This window comes from Pezoporus wallicus, unplaced genomic scaffold (genome assembly GCF_028554395.1).
Source record: "Pezoporus wallicus isolate ANWC-B61680 ecotype Strahan unplaced genomic scaffold, APGP_CSIRO_Pwel_v1 scaffold_7402, whole genome shotgun sequence".
NCBI classification, from domain to species: Eukaryota; Metazoa; Chordata; class Aves; order Psittaciformes; family Psittacidae; genus Pezoporus; species Pezoporus wallicus.
Genome location: NW_026641037.1, coordinates 4,662,890 through 4,679,850, shown reverse-complemented (window position 1 = coordinate 4,679,850; position 16,961 = coordinate 4,662,890). Strand labels below are relative to the sequence as shown.

Genomic DNA, 16,961 nt, shown 5'->3' with positions numbered 1-16,961 from the left:
GTAGAAAAGTAGATGCAAGACAGCAGTCAGAAGATGGTCCACAGCTGCTCCCTCTTACATGCTGTAAAAGAGGGGACCATCAATAGCCAACAGCTGGTAGCAAGACTGCAGACTCCTATCTGAGATATGTGTGTATCAAATGAAATCCAAACAAAATGCAAATTTGTAACTACCTACACACCTGTTTTTAATCAATCCCTGAAGTGATACCTTACTACTTATTAAACAAAAGGAAACAAAACAAAACAAAAAGGCAGCAAATTGAAAAGAAGTAGCATCAAATTTACACTAATGGAAGACTTTATATAAACTGATATACCAGACAGAGATGACTCTGTAGGAAACCCTCTTAGATAAAATAACATAAAAGCAGAAGTACTGGATAAAAACAAAAGCACAATCTTAGCTTAACACTTGCCTCTGACTGGAAAGCAAGTATTCAGGGATTTAGGGATGAGCACTGGGCAAGCAGAGAGTGATACCTCACCTTCATGTACTCTCATATTCTCCAACATTTTCAATGTTTACAGAATTCCACTGTATACCTAAATTACCTATTTCATTCAGCTTATCCCCACAACATTCTCCCAAATGCTGGAGAATGGTTTTCTTTATAATTCCATTATTTCTCATGGGAAATACATAATCACAGAATCATAGAATAGTAAGGGCTGAAAAGGACCTTAAGATCATCAAGTTCCAACCCCCCTGCCATGGGCAGGGATACCTCACACTAAACCATGTCGCCTAAGGCTCTGTCCAACCCGGCCTTGAACACTGCCAGGGATGGAGCATTCACAACTTCCCTGGGCAACGTATTCCAGTGCCTCACCACCCTCACAGTAAAGAACTTCTTCCTTGTATCTAAACTTCCCCTTTTTAAGTTTGAACCCACTACCCCTTGTTCTACCACTACAGTCCCTAATCAAGAGTCCCTCTCAAGCATCCTTGTAATATTACATATATATGTGTATGACAAAATTGATTTTATTTTTATCCCCTAAAATACAGTGAACTGCACAATAAACTCCCAACATGGCTAAGTGTGACAAAACCATACAATGTACATATAAATATAAAACTTTCAACATTCCAGAAATTGGGAGCTGGAACAGACACAGCAAGCAAGATAAAAAGGGCACTCTTTCTTTGCTAAGAGCTAATGAAGAGCTTGGCTGAGAAGAGAAAAATGATTGATCTCTGATATAATATCATTAGGGTTAACTAAACAAAGGACAAAAGCTATTTAAATGAAAAAGCAAAACTGTCTTTAACCCAAATGGACTAGGCTGGTACAAATATGTCTCCAATTTCCGCAGCCATTCAAAACACCGAGATTCTGAAACAGTATTTAAATAAAAACAATGGTGGCACAAGAAACATCCCCCTGTACATCCTATGAAATTAAAAACAAGACTGAACCACACAATCCAAACCCTCAATCCTTTCACGTAATAATTTAACCAGGATCTGAAACCTGATGTATATGCAACAGCAATGAACAGGACTTAACTCATGATCTCTTCTGGTGTCCTGAATTTTAGGAAAGCCACTAATATTATACATCAAACAAAGGGTAACATGCAGCAAGACTAACATGAAATGCAATGAAGTAATAACATAAGAATTAACAGCCTTTCTTCTTGGCTAGAATGTTCTCAAAGTTTCCAGTAAGTTTAGGAGCAGGGAGGGAGTGGTACTTGCTATCACAACACAGAGCTTGAGGAAGCACAAGCATCTGCTGCTTCAATTCACAGCACTTACCCAACAGTGCCCCACCATTGCCAAAGGGAAAGAAAAAAGAAAAAGCCTACTCAGGTTTACATATAATCAGTTTTTAAGAACATTGGATGGATACATCTGGGATCAAGTTTAAACTTTAGAATTATACTGGATAAGCAGATGGTGCAAAACTAGACTAAATTAACTCAATTTCATGTCTGTATGTATTGCACAGCAAAAAGAAAAAAAAAAGAAAAAAGAAAAAAAAAGGGAGAAGAGAGAAAAAAAAGGGGTAGGGTGGGAATTAGGAAATCCTAGAAGATTACTCTGCTCCCGAAGTCCTAAAGTGATTTTACCTAGAAAACTGTAGTGTTTTCAATGTCAATGTTTAACAGAAATTAAACCTTCAGAGAAAGGATCTGACCAGTGAAACATTCCTGGACTATCTGGTGGGTAACAAGAGGCTACATGGCGAGTAGTCTGCACAGGCAGGGGAAGAGAAAAAGAGGTTGCAATGAAAATTATTTTGGTCTGGAACACATTCTAGAAAATGGGGTAAAAGAATAGAAGACTATGACAAGGAATAGAAAATTAAGCTAACAGCACAGAAGGAAAAGCAATTCAAGGAAGCATAGATGTGCATACAGGGAACAGATGGCAGCACAGCACTGAGAATCTGAGAATCTTACATATATTGAACCCACGAATTGCTGAAAAAGTTCACTTTAATTAAAAAAGTATGCCCCTTGCTTCCCTCTTCCCATCTGTCTGTGGAAAGCCCTTCTTTTAGCAGGGCCCACTGGATCTGTCAAAGCAGGATTCCTATGATAAATTTTATATAACTACAGATTTATAGTCCTTTCTCCACTCTCAGAATATTCAATTTTCCTTTTCACGGTGCCAACGACATGAGAAATGGTAGCGAGTTAGGATGGCCACCACCACACTGATCTTGTATTAACCTTCCAGTGGTTTTCAGTTCTAAGCTTCTGAGGCAGGACTACGACAGCATGTAGATGACTGAAACTGTATTTATGAGTCTAATCATGTACCACTACCTGGTATTCGATAAATTCGTAAGTACTATTTAGTTTTGCATACCTTTCCTTGTTCCAGACTGTACTATAAATTTAAGTTAGCAGAAGAGGCTGTGGAGTTTAGCATATGTAGTACTACCACTCAAAGACACGAGCAAAGAGGTTACCTATTAAAATGCATGGACCACAATAAAAGCACCATAAATTATTTTTGAGGAGGTATCTGGCTTCAATGCTTGTCATTTTATATTAACAAGACCTGAGAGAGACCACAATGTATTCCACATGCTATTGGTGGCTTTCATGCATTCTTAATGTCTAATGAGCTTGTACTCCATTAATCACCTGAAAGACTAGGCCGATGGTATTTCAAAACAGATTAGAAAAACTGCATTTGTACTTAGTTAAGAACACCTCCTGCAGAGCCTGCAAAAATCAGAGAGACTGGATCCAGTCACTGCTGAAGTGAATTCACCAAAACTATTGTTGAAGATTTACCACACATTCACATCTTGTAAAAGGCTGCACTACTCAGACAGACAAGCAATTTTATTAATTATGTTAGAGAGCAGAAGTGAGGTTTTAAAGGATTAAAACATGTATAAGCCGCCTTATAGCATCTATCAGGACTATATATATAGCAGAACCCTTCTTCTAATCTTAATGGGCATGATTTTAAAGATACTTTAACTGACTAATCTGGATTACTTGCAAATGAGTAGAACCAGGTACAAGCACACAGGAACAAAGGTTTGGAAGACTAAAGACCACATATTCCAAAGCAGGATTTTTTTATAATAAATTTTCATTTTATGAAATTGGGATATATTTCTCTTTTAAACTACCTTTGTTTTTCAGCTACCCTCTTGATACAAAACAAACACTGAAAACTAAGTATTGCAAAAGCATTATTGGCTTTGTGCTACCCCAGCTGGACTTCCACCAATAGAAGATTTACAATATATTTCAAGACAAATGCTCAGAAAATAATCTTAGCTTATACACATGAAAGTAATACTATTTCCCAGGGCTTAGTTATCTCTTATTTAAATTCCAACAGAAAACACTGCATAGATGAAGTGTCAGTAACAGAAAAATTGGCCAAATACTGGCCACTGAAAGGTGAGCTCTAACAAAGCATTGGTTTTTTTATTTTTTCCCCTTTGACTCACTTGTTTTAAAGACAAGAAAAAAAAAAAACAACAAACAATTACAAAGCTGTCATACTTGGATCTTATTTTCAGTAGATGGATGCATTCCTTCAAAATAAAAATACATGAAAATCAACCTAAAAATCTGGCTAACAACATAAGAGTAGTTTTGATTGACCTATAAATCTTGAATACATTTTGTGACAGAAACCCCTTATTTCCTTTAATAAAACCAAAAGAAAAAATGTGTGCTAACTACCTATATGAACAATGTAAGTTCAGAAGCAGAGGTTTTACCAAAAATACCTTGAAATCTTCTCTTGGAAAGACCCACACTGATCCACCCAATCACCTAAGAACTTGGAGTTAATCTCATCACTTAACTGTCTTACTACTGTTTTAGAAATGAAATGGATACATAGAGATGGATTTGAGCTGAATTACAAAGAGAGTATCAGTGTAGATTCTAAACTCTAAATAACAGGCAGCTAATAACTCACAAGAAAAGAGACTGCTGCAGTAGTTAAAATTATAATTTTATTTTTTGTATATCAAGCGGATCCTTGAGAAAAAAAAGTGATGCTACTTTTCTGAATTTTGCCCTTGCTTTGGGGGAAGGGCATGGTGACCAGTGACACACATCATCAGCCTGCTTAATTTTTCAAGCCCCTCCAAGAGCAGGTGACACAATTAAGTATGAAATTAACTGCAATTACAAACACATTAATTGCCCCATTCTGATCTTGTAGATTATAAGGAAAAAAAAAACAAACGTTCAATACACAAAATCATTCTCCATCCAAACTCAACCAAATATGGTTTTAGATTTATAATGTATTTATCTGGCTGTTTTTCTTATTTTTAAACACTTAAATGCACTCAAGCTATAACACAGTTATGTAGCCTACTGGCACCACATACCCTTTCAGAACAGCATAACCTAACTTTCAAGGAATTCTGAATTTTGAGGTAACAATCTTAGTATGTCATCCTCAAAACACATAAGAAAGTTTCAGATGACCTCTGTAGGGGACATAACAATGGAAAGTGCAATGTGAAATGAAGGGAGGGCCCTCTAAGTGCTGTACACCTCTAGATAGCCCTATACTTCCCCCTTGCTGCTTCTCTCCTCACTACAGCCTCTTCAAGCCCTGAGACTCCCATGTTCCTCTACCTCTGCTATGTAGCATGATCATAATTCTAACCATCTCTGAATCCCCACTCCAAGAAGATACACATACATCCAAATTGCCTAGAGCTTCCTCTCATTCTTCCACACTCATACACAAATTTTCCTTGCTACTCTACACCTGTAGAAAACTCAAAAGAAGACAGCAGTGTGGCACTGAGGTGTCTCTGCAACAAAAAAATGAAATGGGTCAGGAACTTCTACAAACGAAAATGGCTCATCAAAATGCTTTTGTGCACTGAAGCAACATCACTTTCTTTAAAACTGCTGCAGGTCATGGTACTTCATTTCCAGTGGAACTCACAATAAAGCAAAATCCATTTTTATTAATGAATGTTGTCTTGAAAGGAGATAGAAATTTGTATTACAAGTGAGGGAATAAGGAAAAGCTTCCAAATGAAGAAGAAAATGAGAACAATATCCCTACTTCCCCACTACACTTCTAAAGGATAACTCCAAGACTTCCCAAACTTCTGCTGTTCACATACCACAGACCCCTCTTCTGCAGCATCCAGCCCTAGCAGGTTCAAACCCACTGATCTGTGCAACTAGGGAGATTTTATATACACATGTGTGTGCGTATATGTAATATAAAAGGATGTACAAGTACAACCCAACTGGTGACTCAACAGTTTATAAAAGCACATCCTAGGTAAGCTGCAAGATAAAGCACAGAATCTACAAGAAGAAAACGCAGTCAGTTGACTACAGCTGTGACACTGCTGTACCAAAGTGGTACCTGATGCGTGAGTCACTTTTGTAAACAGGAAAATACCTTCACATTCCCTAGTTGGCTTTTAGATATCCCAAAAGGTGCTGGTAAACTGTTGTAATATGATTCAGTACAGTAGGAAAATTTTATAAGACATCTCTCAAATTTACTGAAAACTGCTGCACAATAAATGAATGCCCAGATAGGCATTTTTAGAAATGAGATTACATCTGTTTTCACCCAGTTCTGTAACTAAGGAACATTTCTGAGATTTAAGGGAAAAAGTCAGCAGTTATGTAATTTGAGCTGAGATATAATACAAGCAGTATCATTCAACCATATCAGCCTATCCCAAATCCAGCAACCAGTGTTTCATAAACCATGGATTTGAAGAGACAGATACTGAAAATTCAACCCTTTCCATGACAGTAGTTTTGCCAAGATTAATTTTTCTACAGCCTACTCAGACTTTTCTATGAAAGAACTGCTTGCAAAAATCCTCTTTTCCCAAAAATCTGAGGAGAAAGACAAATGGGTAATTTCTAATAGATCTAATGTGGTAGGATATGAAAACATAAATTAGCATTCCCCACCATATCCATGAACATACAAACCATCATATACAATTAAAGGGAGTGAAGTGAATTGGTCCCAAGTGTCTTCCAAATGTTCCTATCATACTTAATCTATTCACATGGTTATAATGAACTCTGATGGATGTCTAGAATCTCCTTGGTCTGTCCTAGCTGTCAGCATCTGTTACAAATCCTGCTGGATTTGTAAATGCAAATAAAATATGCGTACAATAAGCAGTTGTAACTGATGTCATCTATCTTTACAAAGACATTTGAGAAACACCAATGACAATCAACGATGTTATGAACTCTTCATTTTAATACTTGTTGATGCTTTTTTGAACACCATGAACAAAAAGTGAAGATAATTTTATATATATATGTGTGTATAATTTCCCAACTTAAATGATTCAAGTGAGAGGAATCACACAGAATCACAGAATGGTTTGGGTTGGAAGAAACTTTAGAGATGATCCAGTTTCAACCCCCTGCCACAGACAGACACACCTTCTACCAGAATAGGTTGCTCAAAGCCCCATCCAACCTGGCCTTGAACACTTCCAGGGATGAGGCATCCACAGCTTCTCTGGTCAACCTGTTCCAATGTCTTACCGCTCTCACGATGAAGAACTTTTCCCTGATTCTAAAATCTAAATCTCCCTTTTCTCTTTAAACGCATTTAAACAGAACTGCCCTACACCTACATGTCCTTGTAAAGTCCCTCTCCAGCTTTCTTGCAGTCCTGAAAGAAGGTTGCAGCTGGAATTCCATTCACTGTCTTTTTATGAGCAGTAAGAAAAAGACAACCAGAGATGTCAAAGTCAGGTATCAGTAACTAGAGCTCTCTGAGGTAGGTTGGCCATGTGTCAGTTCATATTTTGCCTCCAAACTAGAATGGATCTCCATCTCCTAGTTACACCTTTGCCTCACAGAATACTTCAAAAGGGTAGAGTAAGCCCTAGCATGCTTCCAATATCTGTGACTGGAGATTTGAAACACTATTTCAGACAGTCATGCAGACCAAGCATCTTAAAAAAAAAAAAAAAAAAAAAAAAATCAAAAATTCTTTCTTTGTTTAATATGTCAGATGTCTGCCCATAATGTAGAATAATTCAACTAACATCTCCCTCATGCATCCTCCCAAATGGGCCCTATAATTCTTTGAGAACTGCATGCCCAGTACAGCTCAAATGCACACAGTCTTGTACTGAATGCTTCAGTAATCATGAAGGGATGAGTACAGCTTTAGGTTTGAAGTCTATAAATGACAAGTCATTGAGAAATTGCTAACAGGCAGCGTATGCTGCTCTGGGCAAATCTCTGTGCAATGACTCAAAATCTCATCAGTAAGTCAAGCACCTCAATACATGTTTTAAGAAAATAAGTTATCTACTTGGACAAGCGGTAATGAAGAAAGCTGTTATTTCCAATGCAGAAAGAAAAGCAGCCATCCAAAATGCTTAGTTCTCTTATTCCGAGAGGAAAAAAAATGTTCTTTCAGAGCATGAAGGGATTCTTTTCTTTTTAAAGAATTTTCTGAATCCCAGAAAAGATGGTCTGAAAAAATGCTGCTTTTGCATGAAGCTCAGATATGTTTTTGGCAAGAAAAAACAACAACAAAAAAAAACAAAACAGAAAATAAAAAAAAAAACACACTCCACTTGTATTCTCAGATATATTCTACCACAGAAACATCTGTTCTGCTACCAGCAGCCATGTCTCAATGGACATTCCTGGCAGAAGAAGCGGTGACCAAGAATGCCCTCCCTGAACAAAAAAGTGGCCAGATGCTCAGAAGGCCAGGTCATAGGCAAATAAAAGCACAAGTTTTACTTCTAACTAAGGTGAGGGATCCCTGCACAAGAAGCAAGGTGTAATGATTTGACCTACATGTTACAACACTAAAGAGCTAAGCAGAGGACAGGCCAAGTGTATCAACAGAAATATCGGACAATTCTGATACAAAGCCAAAGCAAATACTCCAGAAACAATGCTGATCTTACCATTCTTTCTAAAAGAAAGTCTCAGAGTGAGCACTCGTAGAAAATGAATCCCGGAACAAGAGCAATCTACAGATTCAACATGTGAACAGGATGCACACCCTCAAGACAATAGATATCAAGCAACATGGCTGGCTGTGGGAATTGACCATGAACCAGACACAAAGGAAGCAGCTGGCCTAAGTCAGTGAAGATGCATGATATTGATGCAAGTGGGTAGGGAGAAGAAGGGAATGTGAAAGTTGATGTTTCAAAGACTTGGAAAGGAAAGGATAGAAGAAACAGAAGAGAAGAAATAAAGAATGAAGAACAAGTGCACTGTAGTCAACTACCTAACAATTTCAATTAAATTCAGCAGTCCTGCTCAGTGTCCAATCCTGATAAACACGCTTACTCCTTACCAGTACTGTTAAACAAAAGGTTTAAGCAGACACGTCACTGCAAGGAAGATTTAGTGATGGGCCATTCATTTTAGCAAAATCAGTGAAGCTGTTGATCATCACAGTTCATAATAAGACATCAAAAATATTATATAAACAATAATATATTGGTTTACAGACTCAAGGTGAGCACATGATTTTAGGCTACTGAATTTTTAAAATTTCAAAGGCGCTGTAGAAATACAAGAGGACAAACAGGTGTATTGTGATGATGTAGTTTTACTTAGTTTCTGCAGAACACACAAGTATGGTTAATCGGCATCAGCTGCAGTCTAATCTGGACAGAAGAAATCGCTGGATAAACAGAAATACAAGCTCAATATTAAAACAGAAGAATGAAAACCTGACAGTCTCCTTAGATCACCTAATTCAACTCAACAGAGAAGGAATGAGTCTTTTATCCTTCTACCACTAAGGAAAATACAGGTTGAAGGCAATTATGAAAAACAGAAGTAACAATGTGGTATTTCTACTAAGTTCTGGATTTACTAGCCTAATTTTCATGTTATGACAGTGTTAACATTTACTGAAGAAATCAAAATGCTGAACACCATTAGAGCAAGAAATGTATCGTGTTGCACTAACACTTACACATGCTCCTACCTGGTTGCTTGCAATTACGCTAACACGTATGTGTCCATCTCCTGCATTATTTGTTTCTTCTCTCCCCGAAAGAGGCTTTAGGTGGGGTGAGAGGACAGCTTATCTTTTAAAGATATTATCTTTTGCGTTTCAAATTGCAGAAGTGAACTTGAACATAAGGCAACACTTACCTTCCGGACGGTACTGAGCTACAATTGTTACTGCTTGGCCTGCATTCTTCAGGGCTGCTGCTGCCTGTTCATGTGTTGCTGCTTTTAGATCTACTCCATTTACCTACAGGTAACACAATAAAGCTCTTTATCAAAGTAATAATTTCTGTTTATCATCACAGAACAGACTCATGAATAAAAACAAACAACTGGATGCAAACTAGTTTCATGCCATGTGAGTTTTCCCTGTTTCCAATATTACTGATCCTTACTGAAATGAAAAGTCAATAAATCCATTCTCACATATATACCCATCTGTTAAGAAATACTGTAACTGACATAGCATATAACTTAATGCAATTGTATTTGCTAGGCCAATTTTCTTCTTGTTTAAGACCCTTTTCTTTCTTTTAAAGGAGACACAGCGAAAGTTACTTGTGATGGCAAAAAGGTGAGGTGAACAGGGCTTCAGTGATCTCTTTAGTCAAAAAGTGTGCCTACAGACCACTGTGTTTAACATCCAGTGGCAGACCACGCCCTCCATGGTGTGGAGGTCTAGCTTTGTTTTCAATGCAGCACATTTAAAAATAGCATCAGAAAAAAAAGATGTGTGTCACACTTTAGACCAAAAGCATTTTTCATAGTTCAAACTAAAATAATACCAGCATTTTAGTAACAGCAGAGCCAAAATTTAAGAGGAAAAAAACAAATCCTCCTAAATAACTACCAAATTACAATGCAGTTGTCCAAAGAAATTATTCTCCATAAATTAAGTAATTTCAAAAACACACTGGCAAAATCTTTACGACCTTCAGTACCAATACAGAAAAAAGCCCTTAGGCAGGTATGAGATGGATCTATTTAAGACTAACGGGAAGTCTGGCAGTTACTCCAAGAAGCACCCAATTTTAGACACTACTGCAAAGTGTCTCCAATCTCAGTAGAAGGCTTATTTCTGAAGCCCACATTATTTGAATTTAGATACACACACACCTCAGCTACAGACATACAGATATGTTAATGTCTTCACTGAATAGCATCACTGAGTATCTACAAAAATGCTATTTTAATCGGGTTACAGATGAGAAACTGAGGCAGTCTAAAGCCCTCAGATACTTTGGAAGTACACTGACATCTGTTCCATTTTCTCAAATTTAGCTCAGTTAATGGTATTCTTTGAATATAAATAATTAATTGGCATTAATAACCAGGGAGGAGAAAACTTTTATTGTTTAAATAAAAGAAGCAAGGAATCCTACAGAAATTATACGATCTCCTTTCCTAAGCTCTCCACTCAGGTCAGCTGGCCCTCCTGCAAGGATGAAAGAGATGAAAATTCCTTCTCCATCTTCTCCTCCAACAATGTTGAAACCAAGACCTGTTGATCCTCGATGCAGAACAACCTTTCTAGGCTCCCTGAATGAAAGAAAGGAATACGAGATCTTAGGCACTAGTATGAATAAAAGTAAAATAAACAATTAGAAAATAAATTTTTTTTTGAGAGAAGTAGTTTTGAAAATTTAGGTATCAAAAATTACACATTTCTTAAAGCAACAATGTCATGTGTCCCACACCTCCTTACCCAGTCCTGCCCACCAAAGCTTATACTCCCAAATAATAGGTTCTATTATTTGTACGCTTTCAATTCTGTTTCTAGATGCAACACAAAATCCCCTCCCTGTTGTTAGGCGAACTGAACAACCCATAAGTATGTATGTAGTCTAAATTCCTGTTATGCTACAATCCTATTCAGCACCAAATGTCACTACCTAACACTTTTCAGAATTGTTCAAGAGCCTCAATATAGCTCACAGTCTTACTCTAATGGCAATAGCATGCAACAAAATACTATTTTCCCTTTCTGTAACTCAAAGAACGAATTCCAATGGAAACACCAATAATTAAAAATACATCTTTACTGCTTTAATCTGACTCCAGCTGGTCAACCAATAAATAGCAAAGACCAATTCAAGAAGTATGCATAAGCCCTTCAGGGTGGGGAGCAGAATTTATGGCATTCTGAAATATATTTGCAATTTATTTGCAGAAACTGCAACTGAAAGTTAAATCTAAACCAAAGTGTTGCATTCTTTTCATAGGATCCCCTCCTGACTAGGATGAGGAAAGAATAAATATTGATCCAATTAAGATAAGGCCAGTCAACTTCTAATGCAAAAATGCTCCTTCCAAAAATCTACTAACCTGCTACTTGACCCAATACAAGAAAAGCGTAAATAAATGATTTCAGAAACAGACATCTCTAATATAGTAGAGCAACCTTGCACTGCATTTGAAAAATCACTAGAGAGCACTGACGAGCAATTAATGGACATTCTTAAGTATTTGGAGATGTTAAATTATTAATTTATAGGATAAACTAAGTAGCTGCATTTTTCCAAACCAACCATCACCTAATCCAATCTTTAAAAATCACTCCATTTATGCACTAGCTCTTAAATCAACTTTCAAATTCTTAAATTTCACCCCCTATTAACTATTACATTCATTTTTCAGAGTACTATTACATTACAAATAAGCACTGAAAACTTCTGTATATTGCTCTGGATCACACTAACACATTAATAAAAATGCTGCAGTTGGAGAACATAAATATGCTGTGTCTTTTAAAATACTACTCTCAAATTCTAACCCTCTTTTGAGAATGGAGGGTTAGAATGGAGGAAGAGGGACAGGGAAAAAGAAAATCCCCTAAGGCTTTCTCTGAATAGCTCTTGTATTTCAGTAGAAGTCTAAAAATTTTCTCTTACAGCAAGTTTAAACAAAAGCTATAAACCCGCAAGCTCAGCAATGCTGTCAGCAGGACAGAATCACTTTGGTTTGTATGTCCACCTAACCCTAAAAATAACTACAAAGACATACCCTACCTTCCAATACAACAAAATTCATTCTCCAATTTATACGCTTAGATTTCAGTACTGGGTAGAGTCTGCCTCAGAAAGTGTGTGACATTATCCCTATCAGATGACAATGTGACACAGAATTCAGCAACAACGTACTGAAAATGCAGTGAAACATCCCTATATATTTGCATAACAGATGGGTAACAGAATTAGAAGAGCTTCCCTTCATCAGGGATGATGAAAAAAGGATTAATGAAATCTACTAAATTAGTGAAGGAATGAATGGAGCTGTTAATGGGAAAGGATTAAGAGCTCTCTAGCCTTTCTGGATTAACTAATGCATCAAAACAACTTGGGGTGGGGGCACAAAAGAAAAAAAAACATTGCTGTCTTTAAAATAAGAAATAACCTCTAGTCTGCTCATACTACCATCCTAAAATGCTCAGTCAACTCTTGGAGCACTTTGGTAGGGCATTCTGATGTTAATACTATTCCTACATTCATATGTTTATACACGTATATCTAGTTTTCTCCTTACAAGAACATTTACAAGTGTTAAGAAAGTAACGTTTATTCCTTGAAATACAGTATTCAGTAGTATTTTGCCAACAAACACATCTTATGAGTTTCCAAAGTAAACTAATTTGACATGTAGCTTTGGTTATTCCTTACCTGGTAATCTCATCATCTCCAAGCATTCCCTTGGGAATCGGTGAGTATCGCCCTGGTGATGCTGGAGGCAGAGACTGTCCCAGGTAGGCAGATGGAGTGATATGGTTGTCCACTGGCTGAGAATAAGCTTCCAAGATGGGTAAAAATAAAGTAAGCATTAAAACGAGGAAAAGGATCTGGAGGAACTGAAACAAGGTATTATAAGGAGTGACCTCTCCTAAAAACAAAATATAACAGTCCAAACGACATAGTTCTAAAATACTGTCTCACATCTACATACTTCCCAGTCTCCTCATCCTATGCCAGTAAAGAAATTTTTCAGTCCACGTCTCAAAAACCTTTTCTTAGGATAAGACACTGTGGATAGCTGAAGTCCATGAGGACAGTCTGGAGATTTATCTGTTTTTAAAGTTGACTTTAATTTGTCTGAAGTCAATTAAGAATTTTGGTTTCTTAAAACAACTATGTTGGACCACCAGTGAAAAAAAAACATTTTAATGTTATATGTCTTTTGAATTGTCAAGCTGTCTACCTACTGCATTCCTTAACGTGGAGCATACTGGCATCTCCATAATTCTCTAGGCCATTCTGATTAACAGGTCTGAACAGGGAGCGATGTTACATTTCTCAGACATTAAACATAACCATCTTTAATAGCACAGGTGCTGATTGTGATGCTAGCATGTGCTCAGCCAACAGCACACATCAGGAGACCAAGGTAGGATTATTCCACCTCCTACTCCTCAAGGTAAGAGGCATCAATTTATCGAGAGGAATAAACCACATAGTGCAAAAAATTTCAACTGTACTGGCAAGGGTCACTTGCATTACTTACAGATTCATTGATTAAAACTAGAAAGGAGTATTAAAAGGATTTTGTCTAACCTCTTGCACAAGAGGGGACAAATCTAGTGCATGAAGTGTGTATGTTTATTTGAACCACGCAACTCATACTAGAAAGTTTTAGCATCTTCATGATTTAAATTGATGGAAAATATCCTACAATTCCAGAAGAGCTGTTCTAATAAATAATTAAGAGGGTGCGTTATATTTTCAAGTTGAATACATCAATTTTTAGTGTCCATTTACCAGGCGTAGTCATGCCCACTGTCTCCTATTTCGCAGGATATTCTACAATTGAAAAATCTTTTTCCTGGTGTAGGTGCTTCAAGCTCTGCAGCTTAAACATGGAGAGTGGGGACGCTTCACAGACTGAACGTTATTAAAGTTGCAGGTCTCTTTTCTCTTATTCACTTGCTATATCTGATACGGTGATGGACCTTTGAGGATTTACACTAAACCCAAAGCATTTTAACTGAACTGACATGATGCAGACTGCAAAAGCGATGTGTATATTTTCCTTTTTTTTTTTAGATCACTGACAGAACACATCTGGGTCATGTACACATTTCATCAAGACTATTTTTATATAACAGGTTTGCTAAATAGCAAGTTTTCAAACTATCTAATCAGCACTGAATTGATTCTGTATTATTCTAGATTTCTAGTAAATCACAGAATCATGGAATTGTTTGGGTTGGAAAGGACCTTCAACATCCATCATCTAGTTCCAACCCCCTTGACATGGGCATGGACACCTCACACTTAACCAGGTTGCTCAAGACCCTTCCCAACATGGCCTTGAACACTGCCAGGGATGGAGCATTCACTACTCTTTCAGGCAGCCTGTTGCAGTGCTTCACTACCCTCACCGTAAAGAACTTCTTCCTTACAACGAACCTGAATTTCCCTTGTTTAAGTTTTAATCCATTACCCCTTGTCCTATCGCTACAGTCCCTAATGAATAGTCCCTCCCCAGCATCCTTATAGCCCTCCTTCAGATACTGGAAGGCTGCTATGAGGTCTCCATGCAGCCTTCTCTTCTCCAGGCTGAACAGCCCCAACTTTCTCAGCCTGTCCTCATACGGAAGGTGCTCCAGCCCCCTTATTATCCTCATGGTCCTCCTCGGGACTTCCTCCAACAGTTCCATGTCCTTCTTACTTCGGGAACACCCAAACTGCAAATCTGTGTGCAGTAAATTCCATACATGGAGTATTACATCAACACTGTCTTACCCTTGAGCAACAGTCTAATGCAAGAGGTCAGAGCCAGATAGGGAACCACCTACAGCAACTTAATGCCTGACATATAATATCTGGTATCATATCTGATTAGTCAGATTGCTTCTCATTCTTTACAGCTTTGTCACAGTATCTGAGTTCCTTCAGCTTTCTAGACTCTGTTTCGTCATGCATTAAAATCCTCTATTAACAGCTTAGATAGTTTAAAAGCACTAGACGATAAAGTAAGTGTTCTATTCAGATACACCAGCCCTCAGTAAGTTGCATGCTCTGGTCTGGGACGGTGCAGAGCTTTTGGAAATTGCTACTCTGAATTCACATGTGGTTTCTGCAAAATTCAGAATCTGAGCGCAAAGAGGTGGCCTTGTCCCCTTCTACAACACAGACAAAAGGAAGCTTCCTCAAGTCAACTTCATGAGGTCTACAGCAAAGAACAATAATACCAGAATACCAGATTTGAAGGGATCTCAAGGATCATCTGGTTCAACCTTTCTATGCAAAGCGTGACGTAGACTAGATGTCCCAAACACGTGTCAGCCAAATCTTAAGATGTCCAGTGTCAGGGAACCCAACACTTCCCTGGGGAGATTATTCCAATGACTGATTGTTCTCATTGTGGAAATTCTTCCTCCTGTGTCCAGTCAGAATGTTCCCAGTAGTAACATGCCCATTACCTCTCCTCTTTTCCATGTGACTCCTTGTAAAAAGTGAGTCTCCATCCTTTTTGTAGCCACCTTTTACTGAAACATGGTGATAAGGTCTTCCCTGAGCCTTCATCTCTCAAGGCTGAACAAACCCAGTTCTCTCAGCCCGTCCTCAGAGGCCAGGCTTTCCAGTCCTTGGATCATCTCTGTGGCACTTCTCTGGACCCTCTGCAGCCTTTTTAGCAGTTTTAGCACTGCTTTTGCTAAAACCAAGTGATCAACAAAAGCATTAATATTTGACAAGTCCCTAATTATTAGGAGTTGTTCAAGACAGGTGACTCCTAAAACCATTTTGTAAGAACAGATGCAACACATGTACACTGCATCTGCATTCTTCTGCTCTCTGCAAAGATTCAAAGAATATAGATGCTACTACTTAATTCTTTCTGTCTGCCCCAGCACAATAGTTTCTATTCACAAATGTGTAACAGATTTGAATAGCTTAAAGTCAATTTCAAAACCCAGTTTTTTAGCCACACTGGAGTTTTGGCTACAGATTTTCACAGCAGTTACCAAATCATATGGCAATCCTTACTTTTCAATTAAAAAACATGTATTTTAATACAACAGTGTATTTCCATGTCATTCTACCCACATTTTGCTTAAAGCAAGTGATACTTTAAAAATGACCACTGTAGATGCAGTTATTTAATTTTTCCTCAGAAAATTTTACAGCTAAAGCACAAAAAATGGAATGCAGACTTCATGAAATCTTTTCCAATCAGTCAAAAATGGGTTTTGGTTTAAAAAACCTAAACAACTGTAGCACAGTATAACAGCTCTTTGCATTCTGTTAATGCACTATATCATCTTATTTCATGAAATGAATTTCCAATTGCTTTTAACAAATCAGTGACAGCTATAATGATGCATATTTTATAGGAAGTAATTAGATTTTTCATAACATTCTATGTTCATTGACTTAGTACTCATCTGATTGTTTTTAAGGTTCCTAAAGCTTTTCACTCGATCATGTTTAGAAAATACATACCACCTTACCCCGTCACACATTCTTATTTTTGATATTTTGTATCTTTTCCCCATGTAACTAAAACTGTGCTATC

The 16,961-nt window shown here is 37.5% G+C and overlaps 1 protein-coding gene across 31 annotated transcripts in view; it reads right to left on the bottom strand.

Moving 5' to 3' along the window:
- DLG1 (discs large MAGUK scaffold protein 1) overlaps positions 1 to 16,961 on the bottom strand; it is a 163,791-nt gene that overhangs the window by 33,688 nt on the left and 113,142 nt on the right. For all 31 annotated transcript variants that reach the window (XR_008973825.1, XM_057421725.1, XM_057421730.1 and 28 more), the window contains 3 exons: positions 13,112 to 13,238; positions 10,838 to 10,994; positions 9,600 to 9,702 (listed from right to left, as the gene is read on the bottom strand). Coding sequence is in view for 30 of the 31 variants with exons in the window: in XM_057421725.1 (XP_057277708.1) it covers positions 9,600 to 9,702; positions 10,838 to 10,994; positions 13,112 to 13,238 (387 nt within the window). In the remaining variant the exon portion in view is untranslated. The remainder of the gene's footprint in view (positions 1 to 9,599; positions 9,703 to 10,837; positions 10,995 to 13,111; positions 13,239 to 16,961) is intronic.